Below are 14229 nucleotides of genomic sequence, written 5' to 3'. Positions count from 1 at the left end.
TCATTTCTCTCTACTCATTCTTGCTTTGGGAGTTTGCTGTTTACTTATTCTTACTTTACTATAGAAAGGACTTGTAAAAAAGGGAACAACAAGCGTCCGGTCCGGTGCGGCTCCTCCGCGTGCGGAGGAGCAGCAAATGGTGCCATGACTCGGATAGGAAACTTAGGAGGGAAGAAGCGGGAAGAAGTGGGAAATTACCGGAGAGAGAGACTAGCAAAGAGCCTAGGGGAAGGCCGGACGGAAAGAATGCCGGTGAGAAGCTAGTTAGAACCTAGGAAAAAAGCTGCGGGGGAAGAAAAATAGAAGCTAGGAAAGAGGTATTTACTGGGAACGCCTGGGAGACTCAGTCTTCCACTACGCCCACCGCTCCAACATGTCACGGACGGTACAGACAATGGAGTTCTTTGGCTACTCTTTGCCCACAGGCTACGTCTTATTCCTGCTAGGCACCATCCTCTATTTCTCCCTAAAGATCATCCGTTATGGGCTGAATGCAGTTTCTCTCTCTCTCTTCCTACTCCCCACCTCCTCGCAGCTTTTCTTCTAAGCGAGGGAAACGAGGGGGGAGGAAAATTCATGCGTTCGTAAGAGCAGTCGTAGAGATGTCCCCCTGGTTTCTACAGCAGTGGAGGCAGGTGGGACGGCAATTGCGCTCAGCTGGGGAATCAATAGAAGTGCTGAAGCTGTGGCAACTCGTTGATCAGGCGCTTCAGGACCCCATGGAAGGGATCGAGTTGTTGCTTAATGAGGGGAGTGAATTGCAGGAAGAATTATGGCAGGGCAGCCAGGCAGGCAGCTATTGTAACGAACAGGTGAGAAGAAAATCAAAGAAGGATTTAGAGAACCAAGAAGCTTACAGGGGGGAGGAGGAAGCTGAAGAGGGAACCTCGCCCCCGAGAGAGATGCCAAGAATATATCCTGGCCCTACAAGGCTGGCAAATTCAACCATAAAGGATGAATCACCACCCCGGTATCGCCCATTGGTACTACCAAAGTTTCCTCCTGTAAAGAAAAGCCCTTTTTTTCCACATGAGATTGAAGAAGAGTGGGAGGAGGAAGAAGGAGTGATGGAGGGAGTAGGTATGCAGGAGGAGATAGAAAGGCCAAGAACCGAAAGCAAGCAAAGGGGAGCTGTTTATAGAAAACCTGCTGGGAGCAGTACCAGGAACCAGGCCAGGTGTTTCCTGTAATTCAGGATCCACAGGGAAACAGGGGTTGGACGCCTCTTGATCACAAATTACTTAAAGAGTTGCAGCAATCAGTACAATTGTATGGGCCCCATGCAAGTTACACTCAGGCAATCCTTGATAACATTGGGCAGCAAGGCCTAATACCCGAGGATTGGAGAAACTTAGTAAAGGCGGTGTTGGGCGGGGGTGACTTCCTCTTATGGTTAGCTGCTTATAGAGAATTCGCGCGAGAATATTCAAAGCAGAACTATCGAGCAGGGAATCAAACATGGGATGAGAATGTTAAATGGAGAAGGGCGATTTGCCAATCCCGATGAGCAGGCCCGACTACCAACAGCTGTCCTCTTACAAGTAAGAGATAGCAAGAAGAGCCTGGAAGGTGGTACCCAGAAAAGGAGAGATAAGACACAGCTTGACTAAGATAGTGCAGGGCTCTACTGAACCTTACGCTGACTTCGTGAACAGATTAATGGAAGCAGCGGGAAATATTTTTGAAACTGTGGAAGAAGCAATGCCCTTAGTCAGAAGATTGGCGTATGAACAGGCCAATAAAACATGTCGTGAAGCTCTTAGACCATGGCAGCATAAGGACATCCCTACCTTTTTGAAAATCTGTAGGGATGTCATGGATGATGTAGCTTCTGGATCACATGCTGCAGTAGCAGTGACCCGACAATTTAGACAGAACATGAGGGGACGAAAATGCTTTAGATGTGGTCGAGAAGGGCATCTAATGAGGGAATGTAGGGCGAAATTTCCAGCCCGAGATCAGCAGGGCATAGAGAACTCGAGAAGACCAGGCCTTTGCCCACGCTGTAGAAGAGGGAATCATTGGGTCAGTGAATGTTACTCTAAAATGTATAGCACAGGCAATCCCCTGAGGATGCCAAATGAGCCGGGCCCCATAAAAAGACCAGGTGTATATGGACAACAACAAAAATGGAATGTGGGCCCCTGCACCCTGGGGCCAAAACAATCGGTGGGTGCCACGGTCCCAACAATACAAAAACCAAATATTTACTGCGCGGAGTTACGAGCCACCAGGTATTCGGTACTAACACCTCAAATGGGAGCACAAGCCATAGAGGTGAGGGCAGAAACAATTTCGGCTGAGCATAAGGGACTTGGAATAATCATAGGAAAAGAAACAAATGCTTTAAGAGGCCTAATGGTCATTACCGGAGTTATCCAATTACCCTTTGATAAGTTAAAGGTGCTGATACAATCTACAAAGGGTATTATTCAAATCAAGCCAGAAGAACCTGTGGCTCAAATGCTGATTATGACTGGAGCGCAGGATGTTCATGGACCCCAAGGGGAGAAATTTGCAGCCTTGTCCCTGTCTTTAGCAGATCGACCTCTGTGGACCTTAACCATTAGAGGAAAGTCGATTCAGGGCCTGCTAGATACGGGTGCAGATGTAAGTATAATTTTGGAAAATGATTGGCCGAAGTCATGGCCCCTTCAGCCAGGAGATAATACTTTAGTAGGCCTAGGTGCGGCCATGACACCATCAAGGAGTGCTCAGGTGCTTCATTGGCAGGATCAAGAAGGGAACAAGGGAAATGTGCAACCTTATGTTAGTGCACTCCCCATCACATTATGGGGAAGAGACATTTTAGGACAATTGGGACTGACATTAACCAATGAAGACCAATTGGAGAGTTCTACAGGACGGCGTATTATGTATAAAAAGGGATATCAGGAGAGAGGATTAGGCTCCAGAGAAGGCAGAAGGGACCTAGCCCAGCCCAAAGGCGACTTTAAAAGACAGGACACGGGTTTTTCGTGGGGGCCACTGAGATGCAGCCGCTGCCATTGTCATGGCTGGACAACAAGCCAAAGTGGATACCACAGTGGCCCCTTACCCAGGAAAAGTTGGCTGCGGTAAATGATATAGTGTTACAACAATTAGAGGCAGGCCATTTGCAACCATCAACCTCCCCATGGAATACGCCAATATTCGTGATAAAGAAAAAATCAGGGAAATACCGGTTGTTGCATGATTTACGGGCTGTTAATCAGCAGATGCAACCCATGGGGGCATTACAACCCGGACTCCCGGTTCCTACTATGATCCCAAAGCATTGGCCATTAATAGTACTCGATCTGAAGGACTGCTTTTTTAGCATACCTCTACATGAACAAGACATTCAGAGGTTTGCTTTCACCGTACCTTCCATTACTCATCAAGGTCCCGACAAAAGATATGAATGGAAAGTGCTTCCCCAAGGAATGACTAACAGTCCTGCCATATGCCAGCTATATGTTGACCAGGCAGTAGAGCCGGTTCGACAACAGTGCCCAAAAGTACAAATTTTACACTACATGGATGACCTGTTAATAATGGCTGAAAGTGAAAATCACCTTATGGAAGCATATAAGCTGTTGCTATTATATTTGGAAAAAGTTGGGTTACAAGTAGCGCCAGAGAAGATACAAAAAGGGGAAGTAGTACAGTACTTAGGGCTTAAAGTAACTTCTGAAAAGGTGACCCCATTAGAATTTGAAATTGCAATAGATGGGTTGCAGACCCTTAATGACTTCCAAAAATTATGTGGCAATTTAAACTGGTTGAGGCCCTATTGTAAATTAACCACCGAAGATATGATGCCATTATTCAATATTTTAGAAGGAGATGCCCAGCTTGATTCCCCTCGTAGGTTGACAAAAGAAGCCCGCTTGGTGTTACAGAAAATCGAAAAACAAATTAAAGCAATGCAGATGGAAAGATGTGATCCACAACAAGCCCTAGAAATATTAATTTTTATGGAACAGCTGTATCCCTTCGCAGTCATTTGGCAAGGAGGACCCTTGTTGTTTGTATACCCACATTCACATGCACCGCGTGTACTATACACCCAAGGCATTGCGGTGGCTGATTTGATATTAACAGCAATAAAAAAGGCGACAGAAATGGCGGGGAAGACTCCAAAGCGATGTGTAGTTCCCTTTGCTCAAGAGGCAGTAGAAGCCTTTACAAGGGAATGCTGGCAATGGGCATACATAGTTCTCATTCTACAAATAGAGATTGACAATCACTACCCTCGCCATCCATTTGTTAACTTCTGCACACAGGTTTCAATAAAACGGGTGCAGAAGGTGTGAAGGGATCCAATTCAAGGGGCAGTTACCGTATTTACGGATGGAGCTAAAGGCGGAACAGGAGCAGCTATATTTAACAATCAACGATATTTTGTTTTAACAGCATCCCCTTCTCCACAACATGCAGAATTAGCCATTATCGCAACAGTATTACGCAGAGAGAGCGCACCCATGAATATTTTGTCTGATAGTGCATATGTGGTGAATGCAGTTCAGATGCTTGCTACACAGTGCCTTATTCTTAAATCCTCCTCAGTCTATTCTTATTTAAGTGAAATTCAGGGGTTATTAAATCAAAGAGAGCATGCTATTTACATAGGCCACATAAGAGCTCATTCTAATTTACCCGGCCCACTTACTCGAGGAAACATGATGGCCGATCATTATTCAAGATTCTTGCTTGCATGCACCGCTTTGGAACAAGCTAAAGAATATCACTCTAAATGGCATGTTAACACCCACACTTTAGGTTTTAAATTTAATATTCCCCACAAGCAAGCAGAAGGTATTATTAGGTCCTGTGAAAAGTGCGTTGTTGCCATAGTTCCAAAGATTCCTGCGGGAGCCAATCCCCGTGGCCTTAAACCAGGACATATCTGGCAGATGGACGTTACACATATCCCCTCTTTTGGGCGACAAAGCTGTGTTCACGTCACTGTAGATACATATGCAGGTGTAGTTATGGCCACAGCTATGAATAAAGAAGGAGTACAACAAGTAATCCAACACTGCTTGCAGGCTTTTGCAGCCTGGGGAGTTCCTCATGTGATCAAAACGGATAACGGCCCAGCGTATACATCAGCTCGTTTTGCTGCATTTTTGAAAGAATTCGGAATCTCCCATATTACTGGTATTCCATACAATCCACAAGGGCAAGCTGTGGTAGAACGCACTCACTTATATTTAAAAAATTTAATAATTAAACAAAAAGGGGGAATAGGGGAAATGGCCGCATCCAACAAGGATGCCTTGGCCCTAGCTCTTTATACAATTTTCTGAACAAGAAAAAGAACGGTAAAACACCTGCAGAAATGCATACTCAATCAGTTGATAAGGAATCAATACAGTGGGTAATGTGGAAGGATTTACAGGACAACCAATAGAAAGGCCCATTCCCCTTACTCAGAAGAGTACGAGGCGCCGTTTTCCGCAAGGTGCGGCACAACCAATATGGACCCCTGAGAGAAGAATTCGGTTGGTAAACCTACCGGCAGAAGAGCTGGAAGAAAAAAACTCTATTTGAGGAAGAAAACAATGAATAACCAATCCCTGGGATCCTTGGAATATGGGACATTTTCAACGAACTCTGAAGTAGCACGACAAACAAGACAGTCAATAGCATGAAGATCACGCTGAACTTTACACAGGCACGCATCAGCGCCAAAAAACCTCCTCACAACATGGCGAAGAGAGGACCCGGATTCGGTTTGCCTGATTGGTAGGGCTTGTAAGCACCTGTGGGCAACTCTAGCAAGCAGAGCAGAGTGTGTGCCGCGGGGCACCGAAGACAGGCGCGTATCAACGCCAAAAAATAAAAAAATAAAAAGAAAGGGGGATCTGTGGGGAGCAACTCGGACTATACTGTTACTGGAATTAAGACTTATTCTATACATCTGCTCTCCCACAATATGGCGCTGGGAGAGGAGCAAACAGCTTCTACCCAGCTGCCTCTCACCAACTTGACAAGCTGCAGAAGTTGCTCCTGATTGGAGGAGAGCAGCGTGCTCAGCGTGTGGGTAGCAGAGCACGGATTGGTGGAGAGGACTATATAGGAGGAGAGAGACGGCATGGTGGGGTGGGTTGGTTGGAGAGTTCGCGGGGAAGTTCGTTGCTTCGTTCTTTCTCATTTCTCTCTACTCATTCTTGCTTTGGGAGTTCGCTGTTTACTTATTCTTACTTTACTATAGAAAAGACTTGTAAAAAAGGGGAACAACAAGCGTCCGGTCCGGTGCGAGAACCCCCCCACCCCCCCACCCCGCCACCTTGGAGAGCAGCTCTGTAACTCTTCCCATCTTGTCTGCACTTACGGAGGAAACACTCTTTTCCCAGTAAAGAAAAAAAAAAAAAAAAAAAAGAGTGCCCACCTGCCCACCCAGACGCCAAGCAGTGCCGCTGGTATTTACTCTGAAACACCAGAGGTGGACTCCTCAGGGGGCTAAGGCACCCAAGCTTCAGGGCGCGTCTCTCGCACGCTGCCTGCCTGCGTCCTGAATCTAACGCGACCAGGGCCAGCGTCCCGAAGCCAAAAACTGACCGCTGAGATGCTCCAAACCCCTAGAGGTTTTGAGCGCTGACATGGTCCACAACGGAACATTCTACACCACGAAACAGTTTCTTGCACGAAATTTTTAAAAACATTGCATAACATTAGCTCCAGGTATGCATGTAAGGTGGATTTGGAGCACAAACGGATCTTGTATTTAGACTCGGGTTCCATTCCCCGGATAGCTCATATATGCAAATATTCCCAAATCCAAGAACAAACCCCAGATGCTTATCCCAAGCATTTTGGATAAGGAGCACTCAAGCTGTACGTCTTCTTTTGGAATTTTTCTTAAAGATCCTACTCCCCACCCCCCACCGCAGATGGCACCAGCTTCCTGCTCCCAAGGCCCGGGTGCCCCAGCTTCAGCCGTGGTCAGCGACAGGTTAGACCTCCCTGTCCAGGACCCGGAGCCTCCCGCCCTGATTCTGAAGCTTTTCCCCGGGGCCAGAGGAGGAGAAGGCTCTGAGCTTTAAAACGCGCAGGAGCCACTTCCTGTCACGCGTGGATGCAAAGAAGTAAACGACAGGGTCAAGGCCGCAGCTCATGTTCCTGAGCGCCGCGGTGAGCTGCAGGGTCCGCGCGAACGCCCTCCGCTCGGCGCAGGACGGCGGGCGCAGCGCCGCCCGCACCATGAACTGGAAGAGGTGGAGCTGGTAGGGCCCGAAGCACACCGCCACCGCCACCAGCACCAGCAGGGAGAGCAGGCAGGCCCTCCGGGGCCCTCCCCGCCGGCGCGCCCTGGGGCTGTCCCGGGCCTCCCGGCGCAGCTTCGAGGCAATCGCCACGTAGCAGAAGAGCATGACGCTCACGGGCCCGCAGAAGCCAATGGCGCAGGTCAGCAGGGCCGGGAGGGGCAGCCCCAGGATGGGCTCCACTCCCACGTGCTCCACACAGGTCAGCTTGCCCGCCGCGGGCTTGGCCAGGGGGGTCCAGAGCAAGGGCACCGTCTGCAGCAGCGCCAAGCCCCACACAGAGGCGCAGACGAGCCCCGCCTGGTGGGCGCTGCGGGGCCGCGGGCGCCCGTGGGCGCGCACCACCGCCAGGTAGCAGTCCACGCTCAGGCACATGCTGAGGTAGACACCCCCGTAGGTGTTCGCGTAGACCAGGAACGCCGTCAGCCTGCACAGCCCGTCCCCGAACGGCCAATGGAAGCCCCGCGCGTAGTAGATGATCGTTCCTGGCAGGGCTGAGGTCCACAGGAGGTGGGACAGGGCCAGGTGGACCAGGTAGACACCTGCCGAGTTGATCTTCTTGCCCCCTCGACAGGTGAGGCAAAGGGCCAGGCTGTTCCCCAGGACACCAAGGACCAGGAGGGCTGCGTGGAACAGGCAGAGCGTCAGGCAGGCTGCCCGGCCCGGGACGTGAGGAAGGCACAGGCCCGCGCTGAGGGGCAGGCTGCTTGGGTCAGCCTGCGTGGAGGCCATCTGCTTCAGGCCCTAGGGGAGACAGAAAACGCGCCTCTGGAATAGAGATGGTTAATTCCGGTTCTAGTCCCAGCTGCTCCATTTCCAATCTAGCTCCCTGTGACGTGTCTGGGAAAGCAGTAGAGGATGGCCCAAGTCTTTGGGCCCCTGCACCCACGTGGGAGACCTGGAAGAAGCTCCTGACTTCTAATCGGCCCAGCTCCGGCCATTGTGGCCATCTGGGGAGTGAACCAGTGGATGGAAGACCTCTCTCTCTCTCTCTGTCTTTCTCTCTCTCTCTGTGCCTCTGCCTCTCCTTCTCTGTGTGTGTGTAACTCTGCCTTTCAAATAAATAAATAAATCTTTTTAAAAGAAGTTACAGGGGAAGAGAGAGAAAGACAGAGGTATCTTCCTGCAGGTTGACTCCCCAGATGGCCACAACAGCTGGGGTTAGGCCAGGCTGAAGCCAGGAGTTTCATCCAGGTCTCCTGTGTCCATGTGGGTGCAGGGTCACAAGCACTTGGGCCATCTTCTGCTGATCTCTCAGGTCATTAGCAGGGATCAGAAGTGGAGCAACCGGTGCCCATTTGGGATGCCAGCTAGGCAGGAGGCAGCTCTGTTGGCTATGCCACAATGCTGGCCCAGCCATATTTTTACACCACAATACACACATGCAAAAATACGGGCAAATTGGGTCTGGCATTGTGGTGCAGTGGGTTAAGGCACTGCCATCCCATGTGCACCTTGGTCACAGTCCTGGCTGTATCACTTCCAATGTGGCACCCTGCTAATGTGCCTGGGAAAGCAGTGGAAGATGGCCTGAGAGCTGGGACCCCTGCACCCACGTGGGAGGCCCTGATGGAGGTCCTGGTTCCTGGATCAGCCCAGGTCATTGGAGCCAATCGGGGAGCAAACCAGCAAATGGAAGATCTCTCTCTCAGGTCTCTCCCTCCATCTCTACAACTCTGCCTTTCAAATAAACCAATCTTTTAAAAATACGTGCAAGTCATCAAAGCGCATCTTGACAATTTGCACAAAGTGAACAAACCAGTGCGGCCCATCCTCAGTCTCCCCGTTCTCATCGCTGATGGGTGTGGCCTGCTCGAGAGCCGTTGTAGCTCCTAGAGCCGGGGCCACAGAGTCAGGGCAAGAAGAGCTGACAGGTGCAGTGAGATGTTGATGAGAAGGGCCCCAGGTCCACGACCCCTCCAGCCCCCCTTGGGTCAGACCCAGCCGTGCCCTCCTGGCAGAGAGCCTTGCTGGAGTCTGTGCCTCTTGTCAGCCCAGCCTTGGAAATTGCTGTCTGGGTCTGCAAGGTGAGAAGGGGCCTCTCTTCACAGGGCAAGGAAGGGCAGTCGGGCTGGAAGGCAGAGAGAGGGGCAGCCAAGAGGCTTCTGAGCGCAGACTGGATGGATGGCTAGGGAGAGACCAGGGCTGGATTACATCGTAGGTAGACATAAATACAGAGATGGAGAGATGCTGCGGCCAGCGTGCCGTGTAACTGGTGGGGCTACCGACTGTGACACCGACATTCCATAGGGGTGCTAGTTCAAATCCCGGCTGCTCCACTTCCCACCCAGCTCCCTGCTAATGCGTCTAGGAAAGCAGCAGAAGATGGCCCAGCTGCTTGGACCCTGCACCCACGTGGGAAATCCTGAGGAAGATCCTGGCTCCTGGCCTCAGCCTGGCATAGTCCTGGCCAATGCGGTCATGAGGGGAGTGAACCAGCAGGTGGAAGATTCTCTCTCTCTCACGGTAGCTCTGGCTTTCAAATAGGTAAATTTTGGGGGCCAGCACTGTGGCATAGCAGGTAAAGCTGCCACCTCCAGTGCCGGCATCCCTTATGGGTGCCAGTTCAAATCCCGGCAGATCCACTCCCGATCCAGCTCTGTGCTTTGACCTGGAAAACCGGTGGAAGATGACCCAAGTCCTTGGGCCTCGCACCTGCGTGGGAGACCTGGAAGAAGCTCCTGGCTCCTGGCTTTGGATCCAGATCAGCTCAGCTCCGGCCAAAATGAACTAGTAGATGGAAGACCTCTCTCTCTCTCTCTCTCTCTCCCTCTTTCTCTCTCTCCCTGCCTCTCCATCTCTCTCTGTATAACTCTGACTTTCAAAAAATAAATAAATCTTTAAAAAATAGATAAATCTTATAAAAAAGCAATAGAAAGATATGCTGCATTAGATGGGATATATATATTATCATATATATGTATGCTTTGTGAAAACGGAAATGAAAAGACACTTTTCTAACTCTCTCCAGAATTTCTCAAGTGCTGTGCCAGCCACTGGTTACATTCAGAAGGTGTCTAAGAGCAGCAGCTTTGCTGTCTGTGGGCTGTGAACTGTTTGAGGAAATCAGGGGTGCAGTGATACTTGCTAAATGAGATCTGGTAGGGCTCTTTATCCTTTCCTTTGGCCTAACAGTAAAAGAGCACCCTAGGGGTGGGTGTGGGGAGCAGTGGTTGGGGTGCTGCCGGGGCATCCACAGCCCGGATCAGAACACCTGGTTTGAGTGCTGGCTTCTGACCCAGCTTCCCGCTGGTGGGCACCCTGGGGACAAGTGGGTGATGACTCAAATATGTGTCCCCGCCACCCACCCAGGAGACACAGATTGGAGTTCCGGGCTCCTGCCTTTGGCCTGACCCAGCCCCAGCTCTTGGGGGCATTTGGGGAGTGGGCCAGTGGATGGAAGATCTCTCAGTATCTGTCTCTGTGCCTTCCAAATAAAATGAAAACAAAAAAAGTAAGAATCCTTTTTTAAAAAGTCATTTTTAAAAAGCACAACAACTCTACAACAATAAGTATGGTAAAACCCATGCAATTATACCTTTGCATGGACAGTATTGAGGCACAGTGGGTTAAACCACCACATGGGACTTCAGCACCCCGTCTTGGGGAGCAGGTGCGAATCCTGGCTCCTCTGCTTTCAATCTAGCCTCTTAGGAAGGCAGCGAATGAGTTTCTGGTGCCTGGCTTTGCCTTGGCCCAGTCCCGGCTGTTGTGGGCATTTAGGGAGTGAACCAGCAGGTGGAAGAACTCTCCTTCTCTCTGTCTCTCCCTCTTTCTCTGATGCTCTCTGCCTTTCAAAGAAATCAGTAAATCTCAGCAAGTATCTCTTTGCTACTTCTGTATGGTTCTTTGCCAACTCTCTCACAAGCAAGTTGTCTGTCCGAGACTCCAGGCCCTGACACAGGAAGAATGGGTGCCCTGGAGAAATGGGTGCTAGAGAAATGGGCAGGGCTGTGCCACAGCCGCCCGCCATGCGACGTCCCTGTCCCAGCTGCTCCACTTCCAGTCCCACTCGAAGACGACCCAAGTGCTTGGCCCCCGCCACAAACATGGGAGACCCAGATGGAGTTCCAGGCTCCTGGCTTGGGCCTGGCCCATCCCCGCCTATTGAAGCCATTTGAAGGAAGACCTCTCTCTGTCGCTCGCTCCCTCTCTGTGTCACTCTACCTTTCAAGGACAGGGAGCCCAGGAGGAGAGAAGACGGGGGAGGGGAGGGCTCCAGAGAGACCCGTTCCTTCACCTGCCCCCACCTGCCCCTACCTGCCCCCACCTGCCCCTACCTGCCCCTACCTGCCCCCACCTGCCCCCACCTGCCCCCACTGGCCCCACAGACCACAGTCCTTGCCTGTGTCTCTCTGGGCCTGGAAATCTGAAGCTGATCAAAGACAGTACTCTGTTCCCACTCTTCGTCCTGTGCACACACACACGCACACACACACTGACAAAGGTGCCCTCCAAGCCCGGCTCTGAGCCCTGGCGATGTCCTCGTCCCAAGTGTATGGAGTCCGCCACGGAGCCAGTTTGCAGAGATCCTGCGGGGGTCCTGCGGCAGGAGCCCTGGTGGGGCAGGGTAGGGGGGCTCACAGGACCCCCCCCCCGCGGGAATCCCCGCCCCGCCCCACCTGGGCCCTTCTTGTAGCGGAAGGGAGCCCAGGCTGCCCCAGCTCTCCGCTGTTGCAATAGTGCCTGCATAAACTCTGCTTCCCGGCCTCCTTGCCCAGCTGGGGTTTGCCTCCCTGGCACCCACACGCCCCTGGCTCTTTGGAGAAGCAGCGCCCTGGGTAAATGCCCCAGTCTCCCAGGGGCTCCCCCAACTCCCAACCAAGAGGGAGCCTCTTCTTCCTCCTCCCTTCCTGCCCCAGGCCGTGCCCGGTGGGGGGCAGCAGGGGAGCGGCTTCCAAACCTGAGCCGGTCGGTGGGTGAGGAGAGCGGCCGGCTGCCGGGGGCAACTTCAGCTGAGCAGGTCAACGCACGGAGCGCCACGCACGGAGCGGGCGGCCGTCCCAGGGCTGCGGGGAAACTGCGTCTGCTACTCCTCCGGCACTCACGGGCTCCTGTCCCACCAACACCCTTGGCAAGAGTCCCCTTCCTCGACTCCTCCTGGGCCGGCCCCGGGACACTTCGCCTCCCAGCCTTGGCCCTGCCAGGCCCTCAAGCTCCGGCCTCGGGGTTGGCCCTCGGTGCCTTCCTCAACCTCCCCGCTGGCTGCCCATGTGGCGGCCCCTCCCCCTCGGGGGTAGGGGGCAGGGAACGCTCAGCCTGTCCTTGCCACAGTGACCTCTGCTCCTTCGGCCAACCTGAGCCTCAGGGACTGCCCTGCCCACTTCCTTTTCTTGGTACTTGGCACAAAGCAAGTGCTCACCAGGCTGGTCCTCAATGGCAGCCACAGAAAAGTCCCAACTGGTCTGTCCTTAGCTATGGGTGGGAGCTGTCACAGCAGGGTGTCCAGGGAGGACCAGGCTGGACAGAAACAGAGCCCCCTGGGAAGGGCCGGCTCCCGACCTCCGTCCCCTGTGCTGGTAGCAGGTGCGCCCTGTTCCTCCACCCATTGATGCTTATGCAAATGCGGGGCGGGGGTGCCACTCCTGGAGCCGCCTAGGGGCTTGTGTTTCAGGGACTCTGGGCCCACAGCGCCCGAAGGCATGCACCTCAGCCTGCTCTGTGTCCTTGACTCTCCCCTCCCGGGCACAAAGCCGCCCCTCACGTCCCCCCCCACCAAGGACGTGAGGACCCCTGGGTGTCCTGCTCGGGAGCTTGGCCAGCGTCTGTCAGCCTCCCGGAAAGAACAAGCCAGGACTCCCGGAAGGCTTCTGAGGTTGGCGCCCAGGTTTGGCCCAGCAGGTGCCCGTCTGCAGGTCCTGCTCAGCCACCTGAGGCTGGCCTGGCCTTGGTCCCTCAGGCCTGGCCTGGCCTTCCGCCCGGACTGGAACGGGGAGGGTCCTGGTGAGCTGCCCAGAAGAGAACAAAGGAAAACGCGAGGCGTCAGCCCGGCGATCTCCCGGCAGACCACAGGATGCCGGCTCGGGGTCCCCAGGCCTCTACAGCGGCTCCCAGTAAGAGGAGGAGCAAGTCGCTCCAGGGGGCCGGCTCCTTTCAGCTCTGGTCCTGTGCCACGCCCCACCCCCCTCACCCCCAGGCTGAGATGTGACAACCAAGCTGCCATTCAGCCCCCTTGAGGGTGCCTTGAGTTGAGTCAGGCTGGAGGTGCTGTCTGGGGAGCCCAGAGGCTCAGCCCCGAGCGCGCAGGTGGATGGGGGACTGCACCCTGGCTCTGTGTCTCCTGGGCTTTGGGATCCGGGCAAGGGGCTGCGCTGCCAATAACACCGCCCCCTCCCAGCGGGGGAGGCAGAGGCTGAAGCTGCTCGCTCTCCTCTCTGCTCATTCCCCAGGCAGTGGCTTTCCCTCGGCTCCGCTGGCCGAGCAACCGCATCAACACCTCCGGCGATCAAGACTGCCTCCCCGCTCAGCCACTGTCCTGGAGCTGGGAGTGGCCTGCTTTCTCCTGGGGCCTCTTCTGAACCCCCACCATCCATGTGGGAGACCTGGATGGAGCCCCTGGCTCCTGGCTTCCGTCTGGCTCAGTCCTAGGTGCTGCAGCCTTGCGGGGGAGTGAACCAGCAGATGAAAGATTCTGTGTGTGTGTGTCTGTCTGTCTGTCTCTACCTCTCGGTAACTCTACCTTTCAAATACATTTAAAAAGAACCTCAAAAAAGTATCTACCTTACCATAACTTTTTACCCTAAACTGCCCCACCTCCCCCACCCCCAGAAAGAAGAGCTGGGGCAGTCCCCAGAATCCACCAAAAACACCGTGCGTGTCCTCCAGGCGTCCAGGATGCTCCTGCTAAAAGGAGAGATCTAGGGCCTGGTGCTGTGGTGTAGTGGGTAAAGCCACCGCCTTTAGTGCTGGCATCCCATATGGGCGCCAGTTCTAGTCCCGGCTGCTCCACTTCCGATAGAGCTCTCTAGCCTGGGAA

At 53.2% G+C, this 14229-nt stretch overlaps 1 protein-coding gene across 1 annotated transcript; it reads right to left on the bottom strand.

Annotated features, from left to right (window-relative positions):
- Nucleotides 1–6944: 6944 nt before the first annotated feature.
- Nucleotides 6945–11226, bottom strand: LOC138843736 (G-protein coupled receptor 183-like). Its single transcript, XM_070048520.1, has 3 exons — nt 11119–11226; nt 8964–9062; nt 6945–7997 (listed from the first exon to the last, which is right to left on the bottom strand). Exons 1-3 carry the CDS (start codon nt 11224–11226, stop codon nt 6945–6947), a joined length of 1260 nt encoding a protein of 419 aa, XP_069904621.1.
- Between the last annotated feature and the right edge of the window lie 3003 nt (nt 11227–14229).

Source organism: Oryctolagus cuniculus, chromosome 9, assembly GCF_964237555.1.
Source record: "Oryctolagus cuniculus chromosome 9, mOryCun1.1, whole genome shotgun sequence".
Lineage (NCBI taxonomy): Eukaryota > Metazoa > Chordata > Mammalia > Lagomorpha > Leporidae > Oryctolagus > Oryctolagus cuniculus.
This window is presented reverse-complemented; position numbering and strand designations above follow the sequence as displayed.

Bases quoted from the DNA above. Each gene is read 5' to 3' on its own strand.
- LOC138843736 (XM_070048520.1), bottom strand. From the start codon at position 11,226: ATGGCGGGCGGCTGTGGCACAGCCCTGCCCATTTCTCTAGCACCCATT. The intron at 9,063-11,118 runs GTGAGAGAGTTG...GCTCTCGAGCAG, and splicing joins CTCGGACAGACAACTTGCTT to GCCACACCCATCAGCGATGA. The intron at 7,998-8,963 runs GTATTTTTAAAA...TGTCTCCCCTAG, and splicing joins TGCGCTTTGATGACTTGCAC to GGCCTGAAGCAGATGGCCTC.